At 44.1% G+C, this 22,659-nt stretch overlaps 1 protein-coding gene across 7 annotated transcripts in view; it reads left to right on the top strand.

Annotated features, from left to right (window-relative positions):
- The window catches only part of LOC140728164 (receptor tyrosine-protein kinase erbB-4-like), a 943,636-nt gene that overhangs the window by 841,664 nt on the left and 79,313 nt on the right, over positions 1-22,659 (top strand). For all 7 annotated transcript variants that reach the window (XM_073046453.1, XM_073046457.1, XM_073046456.1 and 4 more), the window contains one exon: positions 4,924-5,094. In XM_073046453.1, coding sequence (XP_072902554.1) covers positions 4,924-5,094 — 171 coding nt within the window. The remainder of the gene's footprint in view (positions 1-4,923; positions 5,095-22,659) is intronic.

The raw sequence follows: 22,659 nt of genomic DNA, 5'->3' as shown, positions 1-22,659 counted from the left end.
TATTCAGATGAGCAGTTGAATTGCCATGGTACAGAAGCATAGATGACTGTTTGATGGTCAGCATGGACAAGGTGGACCGAAGGGCCTATTTCTGTAGTTCAGGTCTCTACTACCTTGGATCACAGCAAATCTTCCACCTTGGCACCATTTCCTAGTGTTATTTTCCATACCCTCCAGAAATCTTTCAATCATAAGGCATATGAGACCGCAGATGATGGAACCTAGAGCTCTAAATAAAAATCTTGAGGAACTCAATGGCCAGGCAGCATCTGTGAAGGAGAACTTTTAGGTGGAGACCCTTTATAGAAGATCCAAAATGCTTCCTGTCCATTTTCCTCCATAGATGCAGTCTGACCCACTGAGTTCCTCCAGCTTTATTTTGTGTGTTGTTCTGTTCTGAAGGAATTCAGCAACTGAACTACCATACCCCTCCAGGATAGAGAATCTCAAATATTCTACATTACTCAAATGAATATTTGTTTTTTCTCATTTCGGTTCTAAATAGCAAACCTTTTACTTTGAGACCACAACTCATGGGTGTGGATTCTCCTGCCTAGATGTTGCCTGGCAAGCCCTGTAGGAACTCTTTACGTTTCACCTCTCACCTTTCACCTTCCCTGGTTCCACAACCCAAATACAACAATGAAAGGAAAGGTTTTTTTCTGCCTGTAACTTTCAACTGCCCCACCCCTTTCCCAAACCTGGAAATGAAATGAGCAATCTTCGCCAGTTTTGTCTGTTGTTATTGTGATAATGGATGTGCCCATAGGAATAGGCCACTGAGTCTTTTATATATATATTTATACTCTTTCAGTCAGATCATGACTCAAGTGTATATTAGTGCCATTCTGCATCTACTGACTGTCCCTCTGTCCAAACAAGTTTCCTCTCAGTAGAAGCATATCTCTGGGGACCACCACAAAGTTTCAAATACACCATTTAGTTCTAATTTTGCTTTAAACATGTTGCTAAGTTGTATAAAATGTTGGTGAGGCCTAATTTGGAGTATTGTGTGCAGTTTTGTTCACAGGAAAGATAGAAGTAAGGTTGAAAGAGTACAGAGAAAATTCACAAGGATATTACCAGATCTGGAGGACCTGAGTGATAAGGAAAGATTGATTAAGTTAGGACTGTATTCTTTTGAATGTAGAAGGTTGAGAAGAGATTTACAGAGTTAAGAGAAGTATAAATAGGGTAAATGCAAGCAGGCTTTTTCCACTGAGGTTGGGTGGGACTACAACTGGAGGTTATGGGATGAGGGTGAAAAGTGAGAAATTTAAGGGGAACCTGAGGGGAATCTTCTTCACTCAGAGGTTCATGAGAGTGTGGAATGAGCTGCCAGCACAAGTGGTGCATGCAAGCTCAATTTCAACATTTAAGAGAAGTTTGGATAGGTACATGGATGGTAGGGATATGGAGGGCTATGGTCCTGGTCCAGGTTGATGGGAGAAGGCCATTTAATTGGTTTCAGCATGGAGTAGATGAGCTGAGGGGCCTGATTCTATGCTGTGTTTTTCTACACAGTAAAGACTCTTAAAGACTTAAAGACTCAATAACTTTAAGTATTAATGAGCAGAAACGATAGAAGTTCATTTATTAAGACTGAATGTAAGTTTATTACAAAAAGTCATCAGCATTTTCAATTGCAGTGTCAATCCCAACTTGGCTTTAACTTGAAACCGGCTTTTAAAAGATATACAGAGTTGTCTTGTGGTTTACATGGCAGTAGGCTTCTGTGATGAATTCAGGAAAATAGCATTCAGAAGGTTTTTGAAGCCTCTTGAGTGCAATTAACAGAAAATCTCGTTCATGTTTTCTCATTTTGGCAACTGGCCAGTGCTGTGTGCATTGGACGAGGCAGTAAGTCGGGGTGTATGCAAGTTGTGGCTGGGGTTGCTGGTGCATGCACAGAGTAACAATCACAGGAGAACTACTGTTCTTATAGTTAAGGTTCTGCTGTTGTTTGCTGAGTTGAACTAACTCAGGTGAACTGACACAAAGAATAAACTCTGGCAGAAGTTGTCAAATACTTGCTGCCCCTAGGTCCAAAAGGGGCTTTGGAAGATGCAACAAGCAACCTGCTTTTGTTTCCTTTTCCAAAGGAAGTTATTCAGTGAATATAGCATCACATTATTACAAAGCCACAGTATACCATGATTCACACTATTTACGGACAATAGTTTCAAATTATAACACAGTATCCAGAATCCAGAATCCACCTGAGTTCCTAAGCCCACAGGTCCCAGATATTACCCTTTGTGCCCAAGGATGTCTCCAGGGACACACATTAAGAACATAACTCTGGAAGAGGGACAGACAATCAACTCGGTCAGAACCCTTTTGACTCCCTGCAGCCTGGACCTTCAATTGCCACCTTGGCCAGGCTCAGGAGTCCAATGACCCCAACTGACCCACACCAGCAAACAACCTGCTGGAGAGGGTCAAGCACTGTTTGCAGGGGGAAAAGGAATTTTCAAAATTTCAGGTCAAAACCCTGCATCAGGGCTGAGAGCAGAGAGGCGAGGAGTCCAGAATAAAGAAGAGAGTGGAGAGACAGGAGTCTGAGGTATCTGTTGGACCAAGAGGAAGTGTAGAATGACTCACGGATGGTGCCAGGTGAGGGGAGGGGAACAGGCATGGAGCTAGGCAGAAGGGGCAGGATAGATAGAGGCAGTGAGAGAAGTTAAACTATTGAGAGGCAGATGGAGCAAAGTGGGGGAACGGGAGAATGATCATTAGAGACAGCCAGTTGGAATTTTGAAAGGATTGTCACCTAACTGAGCTAATCATCAGTGTAAGTTTCTGCCAGCTATATTTGTTTATAACCTTCAAGTTATATCAAGGAACATGTATGTTGTTTTCTTTAAAGCACTGCTGTCATACATCTCACAAACAGTTCCTACTCTGCTTTGAGATATTGTTCCAATGAATGCATAATCCAAATAACCCCTTCCAGTGGATGTTATGAGATGTTTAGATCCACTCAAAGAGTTCTTCTGATTCCTTGACCAATTCTGGGCCTGTTACCATGAATGAGTTAACTGTCTCTTGACTGCCTGTGACCCTTCTGGGTGAAAGTGCATTTTCTAGCAATAACTATGCTGACAAAGAATGCCAAGTTCTTTTTTTCACTATCAGTGAGGTGCAGCAGTTAAAAGCAAATCCTTTTATCCATACCTTGGGCCCAAGTAACGACACCCTGAAAATTCCTCAAATGTTGCCAAGAAGCTGATACAGTTCACATCCAGAAGTAACCAAGGAGAAATGTAAATGGCTCCTCTGATATGCAGAAGGTCAACCTTGGCCAACATTGAATGTTCAGAAGACTGATGGCCAATGGAAAGAAGACCACCTGCAGCCAGCTTTTCAGCTGACTGGTGAGCTCCAGGGTTTTCCCAGTCTCTGACTCCCAGAAATGCCCTAAAACCAGGACTAGCCTTGCCCCCAGTCTCTGACTCCCAGAAATGCCCTAAAACCAGGACTAGCCTTGCCCCCAGTCTCTGACTCCCAGAAATGCCCTAAAACCAGGACTAGCCTTGCCCCCAGTCTCACTTTCAGAACTCTTTTATTTCATCTTCCAAAGAGGTTTATTCATTGGTTGCAGGCTCATATTAATACAGTATTACAGTACTTCACAATACACAGTTTACAGTTTGAAATGATAATGTGGTTATCGCTATCAAAGTTCAAAGTAAGTTTGTCACCAAAGTACATGTGCTACCACATGCAACCCTGAGATTCATCTTCTTGTGGCATATTCAGTACATCGAAGAAACATAATAAAATTAATGAAAGACTGCACCAAACAGGATGGGAAACAGCCAGTGTACAATTGACAACAAAATGCAAATATAAATGGAAAAACAATAATAAATAAATAAATAAATCAATCAATATGCAATAATTATCAAGAACATGAGATGAAGTGTCCTTGAAAGAGAAACAATAGGTTATGGGAACAGTTCAGTAATGGGGCGAGTGAAGAGATCCCCACTGATTCAAGAGCCTGATTGTTGAGGGGTAATAACTATTCCTCAACCTAGGGTGTGGGTCCTGAGGCTCCTATACCTTCTTCCTGATAGAAGCTGCAAGAAGAGAGCATATCCTGAGTGTTGGTGGGGGGGCGGGGGGTCCTCAGTGATGGGTGCTGCTTTCCTGTAACAGAGCTCTGTGTAGATGTGCTCAATGGTGGGGAGGGGTTTGAGCCCCTGTGTGCCCACAAGTCGCAGAAAAACTCTGTTGTACCTGTGCATACTGCATGCTCATTCTCCAGAAGCTCCCAGGCACGGACGTAACCTGGGAAGAGGGGCAGGCAGTCAGCTCGAGCAGATCACTGCCTAGACCAGGCCTGGGAACAAACCGAGAGGAAGATAAATTCTCTGGGTTTTAATAGTTAAGGGTACTCTATGGAGGTGTTAAAATCAGTTAAGGAAAGAAATTAAAATATCTAAAATCTGCAGAAGGCAATTATGAAAGAAATTAAGATGAAAAACAGCATAAGGCAATTACAATAATTATCAATAATTAAATAAAGAAGAAAATTAAGCATTCTTAAAGCAGCTCTTTGGCTCTGTTGAATTCAATGATCCACCAGCCATGCCTAGTGTCAGCCTAGTATGGGATCAGCACACATATTTCCCATCCCTGGGGCTTGTGGACATCCCCACTCCCTCTACAGGGTCCGTGAGAAGGCTGATGCTGGAGTATGTTTGCCTAATCAGTCGCTTGGTAAACGCGAGCAACTGACTGGGTTTATACTTGGGTTTCAGTAATCAGTCCTTCCCTGAAGCAACAGTGCAGATGTCAGTAGAGGCTGCTCACCTGCATTAGGTGTGTCCCCAAACTTCCCAGCACATCTTGAGGCCTGCCTTTGTTCACGAGACCTGGCATCGTAGAGTAAGTACGTGCCTCTTGCCATTTCAGGGAGACGATCGTATGAAGCTGCCGAGCCCGAGCGACAGCAAATTCTTCCAGAGTTTGCTGGATGAAGAGGAGCTGGAGGACATGATGGATGCCGAAGAGTACCTGGTACCACAGGCCTTCAACATCCCTCCTCCCATCTACAGCTCGAGACCGAGGATCGATTCTAACCGGGTAAGTCAAATGAATCTCGACGTGAAGGGCCAAAAAATCTAAGTGAGACCGGTACACTGTCAAGTAACCTATTGCCCTTAATAGCCCTGACACAGTGCACAAGGTGGATGATGGCACGTGACGTTTGAACCACACTTCCTGTTGGTGCCTCTGCTTCCTGTTTGTGCAGCAGAAGTAGCCCAATACCAACGGGAGTCTCCCTCAGCAGCAGGACAGAGGATCTTTGTTGCTGTCAGACTTGCAGGACCCCTTTGCCACTGAGTTTGCATTACTCTCCTTGTTCGTGTTGGCAATGAGTCCCCACACACTGGCAAGTCCTCCTGAATAGCAGAAGATAATACTCTTGCACCAGAGAAATTCACTTTGAACTGTTCTTAAGATGGCATTTAAGTGTATTATTACATACCCAGGTGTTCAAAACCTTTTTCTTTGATTTAAGATGTCTGCAACTGATAGTAATGTTTAGTAGACTTTAAGACAAGAAGAGATAGGAACAGAATTAGGCCACTTGTCTCATAAAGTCTCATCATTCCATCATGGCTGATTAATTTTCCCTCTTAATTCCATTCTCCAGTCTTCTCCCTGTAACCTGTAGCCTTATTAATCAAGAACCTATCAATCTTTGCTTTAAATATACCCAGTGACTTGACCTCCACAACACCTGTGGCAATAAATTCCACAGATTCACCACCCGCTGGCTAAAGAAATTCCTCTTCTCTTTTCTTAAGGGAAGCCCTTCTATTCTGAAGCTGTGCACTCTGGTCCTAGACTCTCCCACTATTAGAAACATCTGCATAACACCTGCTCTATCTTGAGGTTATTCCAAACTCCTGTCTGTGCCCCTTGCTCGAGGCAACACATTCAATGCAAAGGGTGCTGAATTCTCAAGGCCATGAAGTTAAGGACAGGTAGCAATTCAACATGAAGGTGCAATTCACTTTAACATTGGCAAAACTCAAGACCGTTTGAACAACTGGGTCATGTCTTAGCGAGGAAGAAATGCTCCTGGTGTTCCTTCACACAGTTTAGACTGCGAGGAATGACAACTAGACTTTGGTTGTTTATAGAACTCTCGCAGTGGCTTAGTGCAGTAAGTCCAAAGCTTGACTCAGCTGATCTCTTAAGTTAGCTGTTGCCTCTGACCACCCCTTGTCAGGAGCAGGTTTGGGGGGGGGGGGGGGGTTGGAGGGAAGGCAGAGTCATGCATCATTCGGCTGTGTATAAGCTATAAAGGATGTATTGGCAGTAGTGGCCTGTTTCATACTAACACTGACTGAGTTTTCATTCATGGCCGCTTCTTTTGAGGTCCTTGACAAATTTAAAAGACCTTCCCATTCTCTCTGCATAAAGAGCAGGAGCAGCCTCTTGTGCCTGTTTGCCATCTGGTATGATTGTGGACAATCTTTTATCTTAGTGCCTCTTTCCTCCAATAATCTCCTATCCTTTCCGTCTCTTAACATACAGTATAAGGGTCGATTGGTGACTGTCCTGAATACGCCCAGTTGCTGAATTTTCGCAACGCTGAGAATTGCAAAGCTTCATGGAAATTCTCCTCATTTCAATGTTGAATGACCAACCCTTCATTTTGAGACTGTTGACCCTTGATTCTGGAGAACCTATCCCGGAGAATCATCATTCCTCCATCTACCCTGTCAAGACCAGCAGGAATATTGCATATATCATTGAGATCACCTCCCCTAAATTCAGGAGAGTTCGGCCTAATGTGCTTAATTGGTTGTCGCACAGCATCTCTCCCTCTTCCAGGAATCTATCAGATGTTTGCTGCACTCCCTCCATTGTAAGTGTATTTTTCCTGAGATCTCACCTGGCCTTTATACCACTGAAACAAGACACATCCAGACCTGGTCCGGAAGGGATTCAACCTGAAATATCTAGTGACCATTCCTGCCAGGGATACAACCCAACTGTTGAGTTCATCCAGTATCTTATTTGATGCTCCAGATTACAGCATATATAGTCTCTTGTGTCTTGATATCCTCTCTTGTACTCAAATCCTCTCACAATCAAGGCCAACATAATGTTTGCCTTACTAATTGCTCACCGTACTTGTAATCGATAAATGGTTTATTGTTGTTGCATGTAACGAGGTACAGTGAAAAACTTAGTTTTGCATGCCGTCCAATAGACCTCATCAGTAAAATAAGTAGACCAAGGGAAAAGCAATAACAGAATGCAGAATAAAGTGTCACAGAGAATGGGCCGTGCGGTACATGATGAAATGGATGGTAAAGTCCAATCCTTTATCCTGCAGCACCAGGGCAGAACCTGTCCTTGAGCCTGGTGGTGCATGCTCTCTGGGTTTAGTATCTTTCGCCCAGTGGGAGGGGGAAGAAGAGAGAGTGCCCGGGGTGAGAGGGTTCTTTACGGTAGCTTCCAGCATTTATATACAAAGGGCACCCGGGCCCTTTGGAAAAACAGCACCTTTCAGCCCCTCACCTGATGATAGTATGTTGATAGGCTGTGGAATACACTGGCTGCCGTCGTCCAGATTTCCGCAGATTCAAGCCCACTCCCTGCAGTCTGGAATGGAATCCCACTAGGGGGATACTGGGTGGTGTCACTGCCTTACCAGCGACCCGGCTTAATCCTGATGGCCTGTGCTGCCTGTGTGGCGTTTGCAAGTTATCCTTGCGACTGCGTGGGTTTCCTCCAGGTGCTCCGGTTTCCTTTCACATCCTAAAGATGAGCAGGTCGATTAGTTACCTGTGTAAGTTACTCTTAGTGTAGTTTACAGTCAGATGAATAAAGGGTGGTGAGGATGGGGGTGAGGGAGTCTCTATGAGCGAATAAGTCACAGGACTACAGGAGAACAGGACTGATGTAAGCCAGCATGGATCTGAGGAGCTGAATGGTAAGTTTATGTGCTAAAGCAAGAAAAGAGGGAGGGATGAAAATAGGGAAATAGAGTCCAGATTTGAAACATATGAGGAGTGTTTGATGCCTCTGGGCCTGAACTTGCTGAACTTTGGTAGAATCAGGGGTTATCTTACTGAAATCTATTGAATATTGAAAAGCCTATATAGAGTGCATAAAGTAAAGATTCAGAAAATGTTTCCAAAAGTAGAGGAGTTTTGGACCAAAGGACACAGCCTTAGAATACGTAGACAATCCTTTATAACAGAGGAGCAATTTCCTTAGCCATAGGGTGGTGAATCTATGGAACTCATTGCCACAGAATGTGGAGACCAGTTCATTGGGTATATTTAAAGTGAAGGATGATAGGTTCTTGCTTGGTAAGGGTGTCAAAGACTATGCAGAGAAGACAGGAGAAATGGGTTGAACAGGAGAATAAATCAGCCATAATGCAATACCAGAGCAGTCTAGATGTACTGAATTGCCTAATTCGGCCTAAAAACAGAAAATGCAGGAAACATTCAGCAGTTCAACCAGCATTCGTGGAAAGAGAAATAATGCATCTTTAGTTTGGCCGGTTGAACTGGCATTCACCATAAGGGAAATACTGGACCATGTCATTTAGGAAGTGGTAACTAATGACACAAGGGTCTGCAAGTGCTGGAAAGTGAAGCAAAAAACAAACTTCTGGAGGAACTCAATAGGTCAAGCAGCATGTGTGAGTGGGGAGAAATTGTGGACATCTCAATCAGAAGTCGGTAATTCCTTTACACCCACAGATGCTGCTCAATGTCCTGCGTTGCTCCAGTGCTGTTCTATTTGGAAAATAGCACTGGCATACTGATCCGGTGCAACACGAGAGTATTAAACAAGGACATGTGGGGTTATGAGTTACATACTGGTACAAATTGAGGACATAAAAGAAAAATGGGAATAAACGAGTCATTTTCAGGTTAGAAAGCTGTGATAGTGGAAGGAGCCAAAACACTTAATTTGAATTTAGAACACAGAGCAGTACTGCACAGCACAGGCCCTGCAGCCCACAATGTTGTGCCCATCTTATAGCCTACTCTAAGATCAATCTAATTCTTCCCTCCTTCATAGGCCTCCATTTTTCTATCATCCATGTGTCCGTCTAAGAGTTTCTTAACTGTCCCTAATGTATCAGCCTCTACCACCAACCATGACAGGGCACTACAAGAGTATTATTAAAACAGTAACAATGGGTCCAGCATCAAACCTGAGCCAGTATGTACCTCGCAGAATGTTCAGTGTTCAAGCTGTGACAATGCAATTGTGTCATATTATAACAAAAGTTATTAGTGAAATTAGAACTTTGTACAATCTAAGTTTAGAAGCGGAACTCACCGTGTTGGAGGTGTCCTTGGTGGAAGTTATTACCGCATTTAATTCTTTTCCTTGAAACAAAAACAATTACATATCCAGACCACCTTTCCTGATCTAAAGGCATCTTGTTGCAACTGATCAAGACTTTGTAGAGTGTAGTTGGAAATGTCATGTAAAAAATGCAACACCAAATGCAGGAGGAACTCAGCAGACCAGGGGGCATCTATGGAAAAGAGTAAACAGTCAACGTTTCGGGACAAGACCCTTCACTAGTCCTGCTGAAGGGTCTCGGCCTGAAACATCGACTGCTTACTCCTTTTCATAGATGCTGCCTGGCCTGCAGAGTTCCTCCAGCATTTTGCATGTACTACTTTGATTTCCAACATCTGCAGATTGTCTAAAAAATTCAAAAGGTAATTTGGCCCTAGCAAGTGATAATTGATGAGGTGGTTGGTTTTATTAGCATTGTTGGTTGAGAAATAAATTTTCGGAAAGTCGCCACTGAGAACTCTGCTGTTTTTATTCAATGTCATGCCAAATGATTCTCGTTTGATTCTTCCTGATGTGAAAGACCATACCTCCACAAGTTTTTCTGGAGCTCCCTCTGACATGCAGTGCACCACTGCCCTTGGTTGTGGTTTGAACTCTTTGGAATTATGCCTGGCTCAAGGTCAAGGCTTAACTAACGTGACCAGATATGGTAATAACATCCAGTACTGAAAGGGTTAGTCTTTAATGTGAGCATTAGCAGGTGGAATAAAGAAAGCTTGAGATAAAAATAAGATCCCACTATAATTTACGATCAGAGTGCTTCAGCCAAGAATGGTGGGAAGATCCTATTATCATTAGTTCTCTATTCAGACAACACTGTTTCAAAGCACTGGGGCTCTTATTTCTCAGTTGTAGGAGAATGCATCATTACAATAGGCAATCTAGTACAGGCCTCCTTCCTTAATGATGCAGGTCAGTAGGCAGAAGTCCCTGTTTAGCTACATCCAGCAGACACTTTTCGGTGAGATCAATGGGCTTGATTGTCAGACCACGAAGGAAAAAGTAGCCATTTAAGAGGAGAAACTGTTTAACCCTTTGAGACAGACCAAACAATTGATTTGAAATGAGGTGATATCGGTTATTCCAGTTTCACGTAATACTCCCTTCTACTGAAACGTTCACTGAAGTGATTTTTTTTTGCTCTGCATTCAATGTTTTGATGCTGATTGGTGGTAGGTAAGAGAAAAGGCTATCAAAGTAATGTACAATGTGAGGATATCACACACTGCTGCCTCAAACTCTTCATAATGACTGCTTGGCCTCTGCTCAATTTTGCTTTAAAGTTCTGTGAACCAAACCTTTGGTCAACAGTCTGTGGAATTCCTGGTTCTACATCCACAGGACAGGGAGTAAGAGTTTTCAAGTGGGAGCAGGAACAGAGAGATTCAGGGATATTTACCTTTGTATGATCTTGCACTTTACTGCTTACCTGCTCTGCACTCTTTTGTAGACTTTACATTTTATTCTGTATTTTATACTGTTTTATCTTATTCTAGCTCTCACCGTAAATCTCTGCCTCTTACCTTAAACCCCTTTGTGTCATCTACCTCCTACAAATCAAACTAATCCTACCTGCCTGCATCTGGTGCATATGCCTCCACCCCCTGCGTATTCATGTGCTGATCAAAAGGTGACATAAACTCCACAAATGTATCTGCTTCCATCATTTCTCCTGGCAGCCCATCCCAATGTCACAATAGCATTACAAGAGCGCAGATATACAGATATGCAAATAGTAGAAGAGAAGTAAGAAAGAGTAAAAAATAAGTTACCTCAAACAGTCTGACAGGAGGGGGTCATCACTTCCCTGGCTATAGGTTGACTCATTATAGAACCTAATGGCAAAGGGTAAGAATGACTTCATATAGCGCTCTTTGGAGCAGTGCAGTTGTCTTAGTCTGAAATTGCTCCTCTGTTCAGCCAAGGTGGCATGCAAAGGGTGAGAAACATTGTCCAGAGTTACTAGGGTCCTTTGTTCTACCACAGCCTTAAGAGTGTCCAGCTTGACTCCTATAACAGAGCCAACCTTTCTAATCAGTTTATTGAGCTGTTGGCATCACCCGTGTTGATGTCATTGCCCCAGCACACCACTACATAGAAAACTGTACAGACGATAACAGACTGGTAAGACATCTGAAGGAGAGGCTTGCATACTCCAAAGGACCTCAGTCTCCTCAGGAAGTAGAGGTGACTCTGGCTCTTTTTGTACACAGCCCCTGTGTTGGTGCTCCACTCAAATCTGTCATCCAGGTGCACCCCCAGGTACTTGTAGGTCCTCACCACATCCACATCCTCACCATCAATAGTAACAGGGAGCAGTGCAGGCTTAGTCTTCCAAAGGTCCATCACTATCTCCTTTGTCTTACTGATATAGAACTTGTCTTGTAACTCTCCTTTAAACTTCCCCCTTCTCACCTTGAACCTATACGCTCTGGTATTTGATAATTCTACCTTGGGAAACAGACTCTGATTATCTGCCCTATCTATGTCCCACATAATTTTATATACTTCCATTTGGTGTCAAATTTCCTTTTACATTCATTATGTATAATCCATTTTCTCTTGGCTTCTAGGTTTCCCTATCCTTTCCCCTTTTCTGCAACACGCCGCTTCACTGAATCTCTCCGTTCTTGTGGAAATTCATCAAATTGAACAGTAACCTTGTTTCTCTCACTGCATATGCTGCTTAACTACTGAGTACTTCCATTGTTATTGGTGCTGAAGGAAGGGTATCAGGGGTTTTAATGCTGGTTGTAGTAAGGAGATGTTGTCAGAGAGCCAAGGGACACAACTGAGCCAAAGCTTTGAAAGATCTTGATTAAATCGGGAGAAATTTTCTGGTGGAAGAGGGTGAGCTTAAGGTAATCGGTTGAAGAACCAAGGGCAACATGTGGAGAATTCCTTTAGTTTAGTAAATTATTATTCTCTGAAGTGCATGACCTAGACAGGGGATGAAAGCAGATTCAGTACCCACTTTTCAATGTGTATGCAATAGTCAAGAAGGAATATTGGTATTGCTGTTGGAAAAGGTTAGATGAATGGGACCAATTGCAGAGTTCCCTCAAGAAGCAACCACAGGAGTAGGATGAGGACTCTTAGTGGTGTTTCATTCAATAATCATTCTACATCACTTAGGTCACATTTCTACACCACTCTGATGTTCATCTAAACAACAACTGAACCTCTTGACCATATCTACATGCTTTTATACATTGAGTTGCTGCCACATGATTGGCTGGTTAGATATTTGCATTAACAAGCATGAGTATCGAGGATACACTCTGTGGCCACTTCATGAGCTAGACCTCACATTCACAACCCACACACATACACACTCAAATATGCTCACAAATGCACAATAATTCTCATGCACTTCTCTTATCTTCTTCGGTTGTCCATCGAAATCTGATGACGACGTCCACTCCTTTAATGGTGAGATCTTTGATGACTATACAGTCCTATCCTGGACCCACAAGCTCTGTTGCAGGTGGGACATGTATATGTGGTAGTGGTGGTAGTGATGGCAACCATGGCTGCATTTCTCCTGGCTCTCTTTTGCTGTCTTCTGCTTGTTCTTTCCATCTCCAGAATACGAACCCCATCCCTACATAGCTGTTGCCAAGTGTTACGATCAGCAGCAACATCCTCCAGGTCCTCAGGTCTGATCTTGCACTTCCTTAAAGCGTTCTTCATGTGATTCTTATAGTGCTTCTTCAGCCCTCCAGCTGAGCATCAACAATGATGTAGCTGGCCGTATAACACTCTGCGGGCTAGTCAACATGGGGGCATCCTTAACACATGCCCCAGCCACTGCAGCTGACGCTGGGTGATCATGGCCTCAATACTTCTGCAGTTGGTCTTTACAAGTATTTCAGTGTGAGGCACCCGCTCACGCCAGGTAATTCCCAGGATGCGCTGAAGGCAGCTCATGTGGAAGCACTCCAAGGACTTGATGTGACGGCTGTAGGTTACCCAAGCTTCACAGCCATAAAGGAGGGTGGTGACGCAGACTGCTTGGTATACGGCGACCTTTGTGGAGGGACGAAGGCTCCTGTTCTGAAAGACTCTACGCTGAAGTCTCCCAAAGGCAGCTGATGCTGTTTAATGTGGCTCTGGATGTCGTTGTCAATGCCGCTATCCTCAGAGAGAATGCTCCCCAGATATTTGAAAGATGGCACTACTGACAGCTTTTCATCACCAACAGTGAAGGCAGGTAGGGTGAGTGGGACACTGGTTAAATTTGTTAACATCCTCCGCCAGTTCCACAATGGGATGACTGCTCGGGTGACCATAGGAAGACAAGAGTCCAAGCCCTTCCTTGTACGCACAGGGGTGAGGCAGGGGTGTGTGGTAGCACCAGTGCTCTTTAACATCTTCCTCCTGTGTGTTACCAAGCTTCTCCACAACGAGATTGAGGACAGCAGCAGTGTGGCAGTGGACATCAGATTAGATGGCAACTTCTTTAACATCAGGAAGCTCCACACAACCACCAAACTCCATAGAGGACGGGTCCTGGAGCTGCAGTATGCAGATGACTGTGCTCTTGTGGCCCACACTCCGGAGGATCTTCAGACTGTCCTTACTGTGGCGGTGAGAGCGTACAGCAGGATGGGGCTGACTGTCAATACCACCAAGACAGAAGTGGTTTGCCAGTGGAGTACCAGTGTCCCACCCACTCTACTTCTCTTATACACTCATGATGATACACACACAAGCTCACAATACCCCACACACGGTCTCACTCTCATCCTCATTCCCACAGGTGTGTACACTCCTCACCACACAAACACACACAAATTCATTCTCACATTCCTATCTTCTCTCTCTATCTCTCTCTCTCTCTCTCTCTCACACACACACACACACACACACACACACACACACACACACAGTTGTGTCATATGCAGCTTCTCTCCCTCATGCAACAGCAAAATATTTTGGTGTGTTTTTTTATATTAGCATTCTTTATGTGTCCCAGATGCTGCAACAAAATGAAATGATAACCTCAGGACTCTTGGGCAAGCTATTTCCAACCTAGTACAGTGTCATTTTGACAGAGGTCAAACCCATAATGAAACAGGGGAGGGAGGGAGGGGGAGAGAGATGTTTAGTCCAAGCATTGTTTGAGTGGCTGAACCATACTACCAAAGGTCTGTCATGTACACTGTCAGAGCAGGGTTCCGTGAGTTTGAAATAACACAGGAAAATAGGAGCTGGCTTTTCCCAGGGCAGTGCAGATTAAAACTAGAGGACACAAATTTAATTTAATTCTATTTATTTATCTATTTTGAGGTACAGTGCGGAGCCAGCCCCTCCATCCCTTTGTGCCGAACTGCCCAGCAACCCCTGATTTATCCCTGACCTAATCACAAGACAATTGACAATGACCAATTAACCTATTAATCAGTATATTTTTGGACTGTGGGAGGAAACTGGAGCACCTGGAGAAAACCCAAAGATTCCACGGGGAGGATGTACAGACTCCTTCGAGAGGACCCTGGGACTCCAATGCCCCGAGTTGTAACAGTGCCGTGCTAACTGCTATGCCAGAGTGGTTAAGATGAGAGGGAAAGGTTTAAAGGGAACCTAAGGGGCATGTTTTTCTCCTAGAGGGTGGGTGGAACGAGCTGCCAGAGAAGGTGGTCAAGATGAGTGGGTAAAATTACAATGTTTGAAAGACTTTCCATATGTGCACAGGAAAGGTTTAGAGAGATCTGGGCCAAAGGCAGGAAAAGGAACTAGCTCAATTAGGTAGCTTGGTCAGCATGGGCAAGCTGAGACAAACGGCGTCTTTCCATGCAATATAACTTTGTGACTCCATGACACAATGAGGGGTCGGCTTATCAGAACTTTCCAAGCCTGCCCCATCATTTAATGTAACCATGGCTGATCTGTGCTGGCCTGAACTCCTGCTCTGTGTCATTTCACCATACCCGTCCTTTCCTAAATCTGCAGGTTATTTACCACCTCCACTTCCAATACTACTAATGATCCAGCTTTCATGACCTACCAGGGCAGAGAATTCCAGAAATTCACCGCTATCTACAAGTAGAGACTTCCACGCACCTCACTTTTAAATGACTGGCCCTTGCAGCTTTGCCCCTCATCCGTGACTCTCTCACTAGTGGAAACATCCCAACATCTATTCTGTCAAGACCCTCTTAGGATCCTATGTGTTTTAATAACATCACTCCTCATTCTTCCAAACTTCAAGGTGTTTTTGCATCAGTCTTCACTGTGGAAGACACCAGCAGTATGGTGAAAGTTCCAGGTATCAGGAGGCGTGAAGTATGTGAAGTTACCATAACTAGATAGTAGATTCTTCAGAAACTTAAACGGTCTGAAGGCAGCTAAGTCACCTGGACTGGATGGTGTACAGCCCAGAACTCTGAAAGAGGTGGCTGAAGAGATTGTGGAGGCATTAGTAATGAACTTTCAAGAATCACTAGATTCTGGAATGGTTCTGGAAGACTGGAAAATTTCAAATGTTACTCCACTCTTCAAGAAGGGTGAGGCCAGTTAGTTTGACCTCAGTGGTCGGGAAGATGTTGGAGTAGATTGATAAGGATGATGTCTCAGGGTATTTGGAGGCACATGATAAGATTGGCCATAGTCAGCGTGGTTTCCTTAAGGGAAAATCTTGCTTGACAGATCCGTTGGAATTCTTTGAAGAAGTAACAAGCAGGATAGACAAAGGAGAATCGGTTGATGTGTACATGGATTTTCAGAAGGCCTTTGGCAAGATGCCACACATGAGGTTGCTTAACAAGCTACGAGCCCATGGTATTACAGGACAGATTCTGGCATGAGTAAAGCAGTGGCTGATTGGCAGGAGGCAAACAGTGGGAGTAAAGGGAGCCTTTTCAGACTGACTACCAATGACCAGTGGTGTTCCACAGGGATCTGTGTTGGGACCAATTATTTTGACATTATATATCAATGATTTGGATGATGAAATTGATGGCTTTGTTGCAAAGTTTGCAGATGATATGATGATAAGTGGAGGGGCAGATAATTTTTGAGGAATTAGAGAGGCTGCAGAAGGGCAGAAAGAATAGGAGAATGGGCAAAGAATTGGCAGATGGAATACAGTGGTGGGAAGTGAACAGTCATGCACTATGTTAGAAGAAATGAAAGGGTTGACTATTTTCTAAATGGAGAGAAAATACAAAAACTGAGGCACAAGGGGACTTGGAAGTCCTTGTGCAAGATTCCCTAAGGTTAATTTGCAGGTTGAGTCTGTGGTGAAGAAGGCAAATGCAATGTTAGCGTTCATTTCAAGAGGAATAGAATGTAAAAGTATGGATGTAATGTTGAGGCTTTATAAAGCACTGGTGAGGCCTCACTTGGAGTATTGTGAGCAGGCTTGGGCCCCTTATCATAGACAGGATATGCTGAAACTGGAGCGGGTTCAAAGGAGGCTCATAAAATGACTCCAGGATTGAGTAGCTTGTCATATGAAGAGCATCTGATGGCTCTGGGCCTGTATTCACTAGAATTCAGAAGAATGAAGAGTGACCTCATTGAAACCTATCGAATGGTGAAAGGCCTTGATAGAGTGGATGTGGAGAGTATTTTTCCTATGGTGGGAGAGTCTAAGACCAGAGGACACAGCCTCAGAATAGAGGGGCATCCTTTTAGAATGGAAATGATTAGGAATTTCTTTAACCAGAGAGAGGTGAATCTGTGGAATTTTTTGGCACAGGCACCTGTGGAGGCCAGATCTTTATGTATATTTAAGGTAGAGGTTGATAGATTCTTGACTGGTCAAGTAATTCTGCTTCTATATCTTATGGTCTGATGGTGTACAGGCTCAAATTACTTGGTCTCTCGTGGTAGGACCATTAGATATAGGAGCAGAATTAGGAGATTCAGCCCATTGTGTCTGCTCTGCCATTCCATCATGGTTGAATTTGTTTTAACTCCATTGTCCCACCTTTTCCCTGTAACCTTTAACTTCCTTATCAATCAAGAACCTTTCAATCACTGCCTTAAATGCATCCAATGACTTGGCCTCCCCAGTCCACTGTGGCAACAAATTTCACAGATTCACAAGCTGAAGAAATACTTTCTTATCTCAGATCCTAGACTCTCCCACTAATACAAACATTCTCTCCACATCTACCCTATGGAGACCATTCAGTATCCAGCACATTTCAAGATTTCTCCTCCCACCCCCCATCCTTCTGAACTCCATAAGGTACAAGGTGTGGAGCCATCCAATACTCCTCATATGTTAAGCATTTCATTCCCGGGATCACTCTTGTAAATGTCCTGTGAACCCTCTCCAGAGCCTGTATATCCTTCCTCAGACATGGGGCCCAAAATTGCCCACAATATTCCAAATACAGTCTGCCCAATCCTTTTTATCCCAGGTGTTAGCCAGGTGAATCTCCTTTGTGCTGTCTCCAATGTTTCTATATCGTTTTACAGGCAAGGGGTCCAAAACTGTGCAGTGTTCCAGGTACAGTAGCAATAAAATCTCCCTACTTTTAAACTAGCAAGGAAGAACAGGAGCATTCTGCACCCCTAAATGAGTAAATATTAAATTTCTTCACAAATGTCCTAAAGGGGCACAATTTCCTATTACACTAGCATTGCCCATCTCTTTCACCTCTGCCACACCTCCTTCAATTCTTAGTTCTTCTCCATCTCAGGTTTGGCCAGCAGAACTACTAATCAATCCACTAAACACCCTCCTCATATCATTGTTTAAAAAGATAGGGGATTTATTTTGAAACTTTCACCCAGTTAGGCAAACTTTCATTGCTAGAAGCTCAAGGTTGTCCTGATGTTCATCTGATCTCCTAGGAAATTGGTTTATTACTGTCACATTTACTGAGGTACAGTGAAAAATATTTACTTAGCATACCATCTATTCAGATCATTTTATTACAACAGTACGTTGAGGTAGTACATGGGGAAAATGCAGAATAAGGTGTTACAGATACAGACAGCACTGCATTGCAGGTAGACACTAAGATGCAAGGCCATAACAAAGCAGCTTGCAACATCAAGGGTACACCTTATCGTGCTAGGGGACAGTTCAGTGGTTTTACTACAGTGGGATAGAAGCTGTCCTTGAGCCTGATGGTTGGTGTTCTCAAGAATTTGTTTCTTCTGCTTGATGGGAACAGGGAGAAGAGAGAATGACTAGGGTGAGGGGAACCTTTGACCAAGTTTCTGCTTTCCTGAGGCATTGGGAAATCTGCACAGTGTCAGTGAAAGGAGGTCACATTTTCATAATGGATTGAGCTGTATTCACAATGCTCTGCAATTTCTTGCAGTCTTGGGCAGAGCAGTTGACACATCAAGCTGTGATGCATCCAGATATGGTTCATCAGTAAACATTGGTTATGGTCATTGGAACACACTAATTTCCTTATTCTTCAGAGGGATAGAGACGCTGGTGTGCTTTGTTGACCATAGAGTTTAGGAAGTTGGACCAGGGCAAAGTATTGATGATATTTATGCCTCGGAACTTGAATCTCTATGAAATATATTCAGTGACTTGGCCTCCACGGCCTTCTGTGGTCAAAAATTCCATAGACAGACAGACAGACATACTTTATTGATCCCGGGGAAAATTGGGTTTCATTACAGTCGCACCAACCAAGAATAGTGTAGAAATATAGCAATATAAAACCATAAATAATTAAATAATAATAATAAGTAAATTATTCCAGGTGGAAATAAGTCCAGGACCAGCCTATTGGCTTAGGATGTCTGACACTCCAAGGGAGGAGTATCAGGGAGGGATCAATATCCAGATGCCGTCTTTCCCCTGGCTGGGGTTTTTGGAAGCAAGGATCTCAGTCTGAGGAGGAGGAGAAATATCTTCACTCAGAGGATGGTGAACCTATGGTGGTGATCCACTGTGGTGGTCCACTGGTGGTGGACCTGAGGAGGGCTAAGGCACCGTTGAGCCCTGTTTCCATCCAAGGGGTCAGTGTGGACATGGTGGAGGATTACAAATACCTGGGGATACGAATTGACAATAAACTGGACTGGTCAAAGAACACTGAGGCTGTCTACAAGAAGGGTCAGAGCCATCTCTACTTCCTGAGGAGACTGAGGTCTTTTTAACATCCGCCAAATGATGCTGAGGATGTTCTGCGAGGCTGTGGTGGCCAGTGCTATCATGTTTGCTGTTGTGTGCTGGGGCAGCAGGCTGAGGGTAGCAGACACCAACAGAATCAACAAACTCATTCGTAAGGCCAGTGATGTTGTGGGTGTAGAACTGGACTCTCTGACGGCAGTGTCTGAAAAGAAGATGCTGTCCAAGTTGCATGCCATCTTGGAAAATGTCTCCCATCCACTCCATAATGTACTGGTTAGGCACAGGAGTACATTCAGCCAGAGACTCATTCCACCGAGATGCAACACTGAGCATCATAGGAAGTCATTCCTGTCGGTGGCCATCAAACTTTACAACTCCTCCCTTGGAGATGCCTGGTACTTTCAATTAGGTGCCCTGAGTTTTCACACTCCTGCAGCTCAGTGAGCCCCATTGATTGGGTGGAGACTGGATCTGCTCCTTCATTTCCCCAGAGGTAACCTGCTGCCCACAGCGCCACAGGCTGCTCCTGATCAGGGTCTGAGCTGTGTAGAAGGCTGGCAGGATCTCCAACAAGGGGCACCCCGCACGCAGTGTCACAGCAGCATCAGGAACTAATTACTGCAGCTCTGCTGGAGGAAGCAAACGTGTTTCAGGCACAGACAGAAGGCATGTTTAACTTAACATCCTCCAGTGTGGAAGCAGTGGGACGTGGAATTTAAACTCAAGCCTCACCCAGGAGAACTGTGTGCCAACTGACACTCTATTCTCCACATAGACCTTCCCACAAAACATTGAAATCAAAAAGAAGAGCAGCTTGGGAGGGGGAGCAGCCTCATGCCGTGAGAGGACAGCTTTAATCAATGCACACACAGCACTGCCAGTGACTGGAGGTGCAGGCCGAAGACCGGCCCCGCTCGGGTGCTGTGCCCGGACCTCAGCATTCGCTCCGTGGCACAAGGAGAACCTTTGCTCATTGCCGTGGCTGCCTGTGAAGAAGCTAGCAGGGACTACCAAACCTCACAGCAATAAGGAAGGAAAGAAGGAAAGACAGTGGGACCTCATTACATTTCTGTTTTGTTTTAGAAGCGCGGCAGCACAATGTGTTCCTCTAGCAGTGCGTTACTATAGTAATCCTGTACCATAAGGCCAAATGGTTAAGCACCAGGTTTCCCCTCAAGCTTTGATAATCTAATACAATATTTTCCTGCTCCGTTCCTATATACTTTGATTCTCAAGTTCCTTTTACATGTTGTTTATGTATCTGCCTCAATTATTTCCTTTAGCAGCTCATTCTATTTACTGACTACCTCTGGGTGAAAAAGTTGTCCCACAGGTTTCCATGAAATTTCTTCCCTCTCACCTTAAACTTCTAGTTCTTGACTCTCTAACTCTGGGTAAAAGACCGTGCACATTGAGTCTTGTCTTCACTTCCTCGTGATTCGATATATCTGTATATGATCATCTGTCATTCTCCTACACCTCGATGAGGAAAGTCCCAACCTGCTCAAATTCTCTTCACAACTCTCTCCCTTGACTCCCAGCAGCATAATCTCTTCTGCACGCTTTCCAGCTAGTGGTACCTTTCCTATATCAGGGTGAGCAAAACGGAAAAGCAGCATCACCAATGTCAGGACAGCAGGACATTAATATGTCCAGCGCAGTACTGTAACACTAATAGTCAAAGGTGCCTGTGCGTGAACTCTTTTAACACGCTGGAGATCTAAGCAAATGACCATTGAGCTGGGCAATCTGCACTTAGCTCTCACATATCCTGTATATTGGCACAAACTCAGAATGCTTGCTCACACTTACAACAAATGCAATCTGTCCACACAGACATAACCCCGATATATCACACACATAAATGAACAGACTGAAGGCTGCAGCCTAGCTCCAGATTTTAAAGTCAGTGGAAACAGGGTCACAGTAGTTACTTTTTTAACCCCACCAAGAACCTTAAACATGTAAATCAGATCAGCTCCACAGAATGTGGAAGTTCAGTTCTCAATCTGTCCTGGTTCCTCTGGTGCATCTCCCATTTCACTCTCTCCGGGTAAAACCTATAAATTTTTAAGTAAGGAAGTGAAAACTGGTAATCTCTACAAAGCCCTTCATGCCTGCAATGCAGTACATGTGCACTCCTGAACTACAGCCCCTTCTGATTATGACACATGCCACCTACCATAGGAATTGCTCGCTACAACAGGTGAGCTTTCAGTTACAAAAGAAGTGTAAATCCTCTTTCACATCTGCATATTAGAGTCACAGAGTTCAAGGGTAGCTGCTGCACGGATGGAGACTGCAGGACCCCCACTCCTTTCAGATATTTACCCCTCTTCCCTTTGAGTGCCACCGTTCAACCTGTCTCCACCACCACCCTGCAACACGTTCCTCATCTCACTCTTCCTCATTCTGTACTTGTTAGTTCTTGACCCCTCCCTGCCTTCCCCCCCCCTCCAGAGGGAACACCTCCCCTTTTCCAGCTGCCACCTTCATGAGTTCAAATCCACTCATACCTTCCCTAGAATCCTTGTAGTAAATTAATCCCTATAATCATTGTCGTAAGTCTCTCGACACCCTCTTTATAGTTCTCCTTTCTTCCCTAATGTGTGGCCCCCACAAAGGGGGACGATACTGACTGAATGGATGTTGCATAAAGGCTCAACGTGACTTCTTTGCTCTTGCACTTTGACCTTCTTCTTTTGAATCCGAAGATCTCAAGTCCTCCTATTATAATCATATGCTCAGCCGCTCTGCCACTTTTGTCAAGCTACAAACGTTTGCTCCCAGTTCTCTCTGTTCTCATTCCAGTTTGACGATGTGCCTCTAGTTTATACGTGCTTTCTCATTCTCCCTATGTAAGTACACTGCCTCACACTTCCTGGCATTACATTTCATCTTCTACCTATCTACTCTTTCCGCTGCCTTGTCTATGTTTCCTTAGGTCTGTGCCTATCCGCTGTTTGTATTATATGCAACTTTGGAAACTGTATTTCGTGCCCATGTCATTAATGTTATTCATCCCACAAGTACCAAGCCCTGGGGAACTCCATTGTGCACTACCCTCCAGTCTGACAACCAACTATTTTACTCTATTTCCTGTTGCATAGCCAATTTTCTCTCCACTGCTGCAATGGCTGCTTTTATTCCATGACCTTTAGTCATGTGTGGCATATTTAATAATTTTGTGTAACTCTATCAGATCTCCCCTCTTTCTCCTATGGTCTGGGGAA

Source organism: Hemitrygon akajei, chromosome 5 (genome assembly GCF_048418815.1).
Source record: "Hemitrygon akajei chromosome 5, sHemAka1.3, whole genome shotgun sequence".
Taxonomy (NCBI): Eukaryota; Metazoa; Chordata; class Chondrichthyes; order Myliobatiformes; family Dasyatidae; genus Hemitrygon; species Hemitrygon akajei.
Note: the sequence above shows the minus strand (reverse complement) of the source record. Positions and strands in the feature narration are given on the sequence as shown.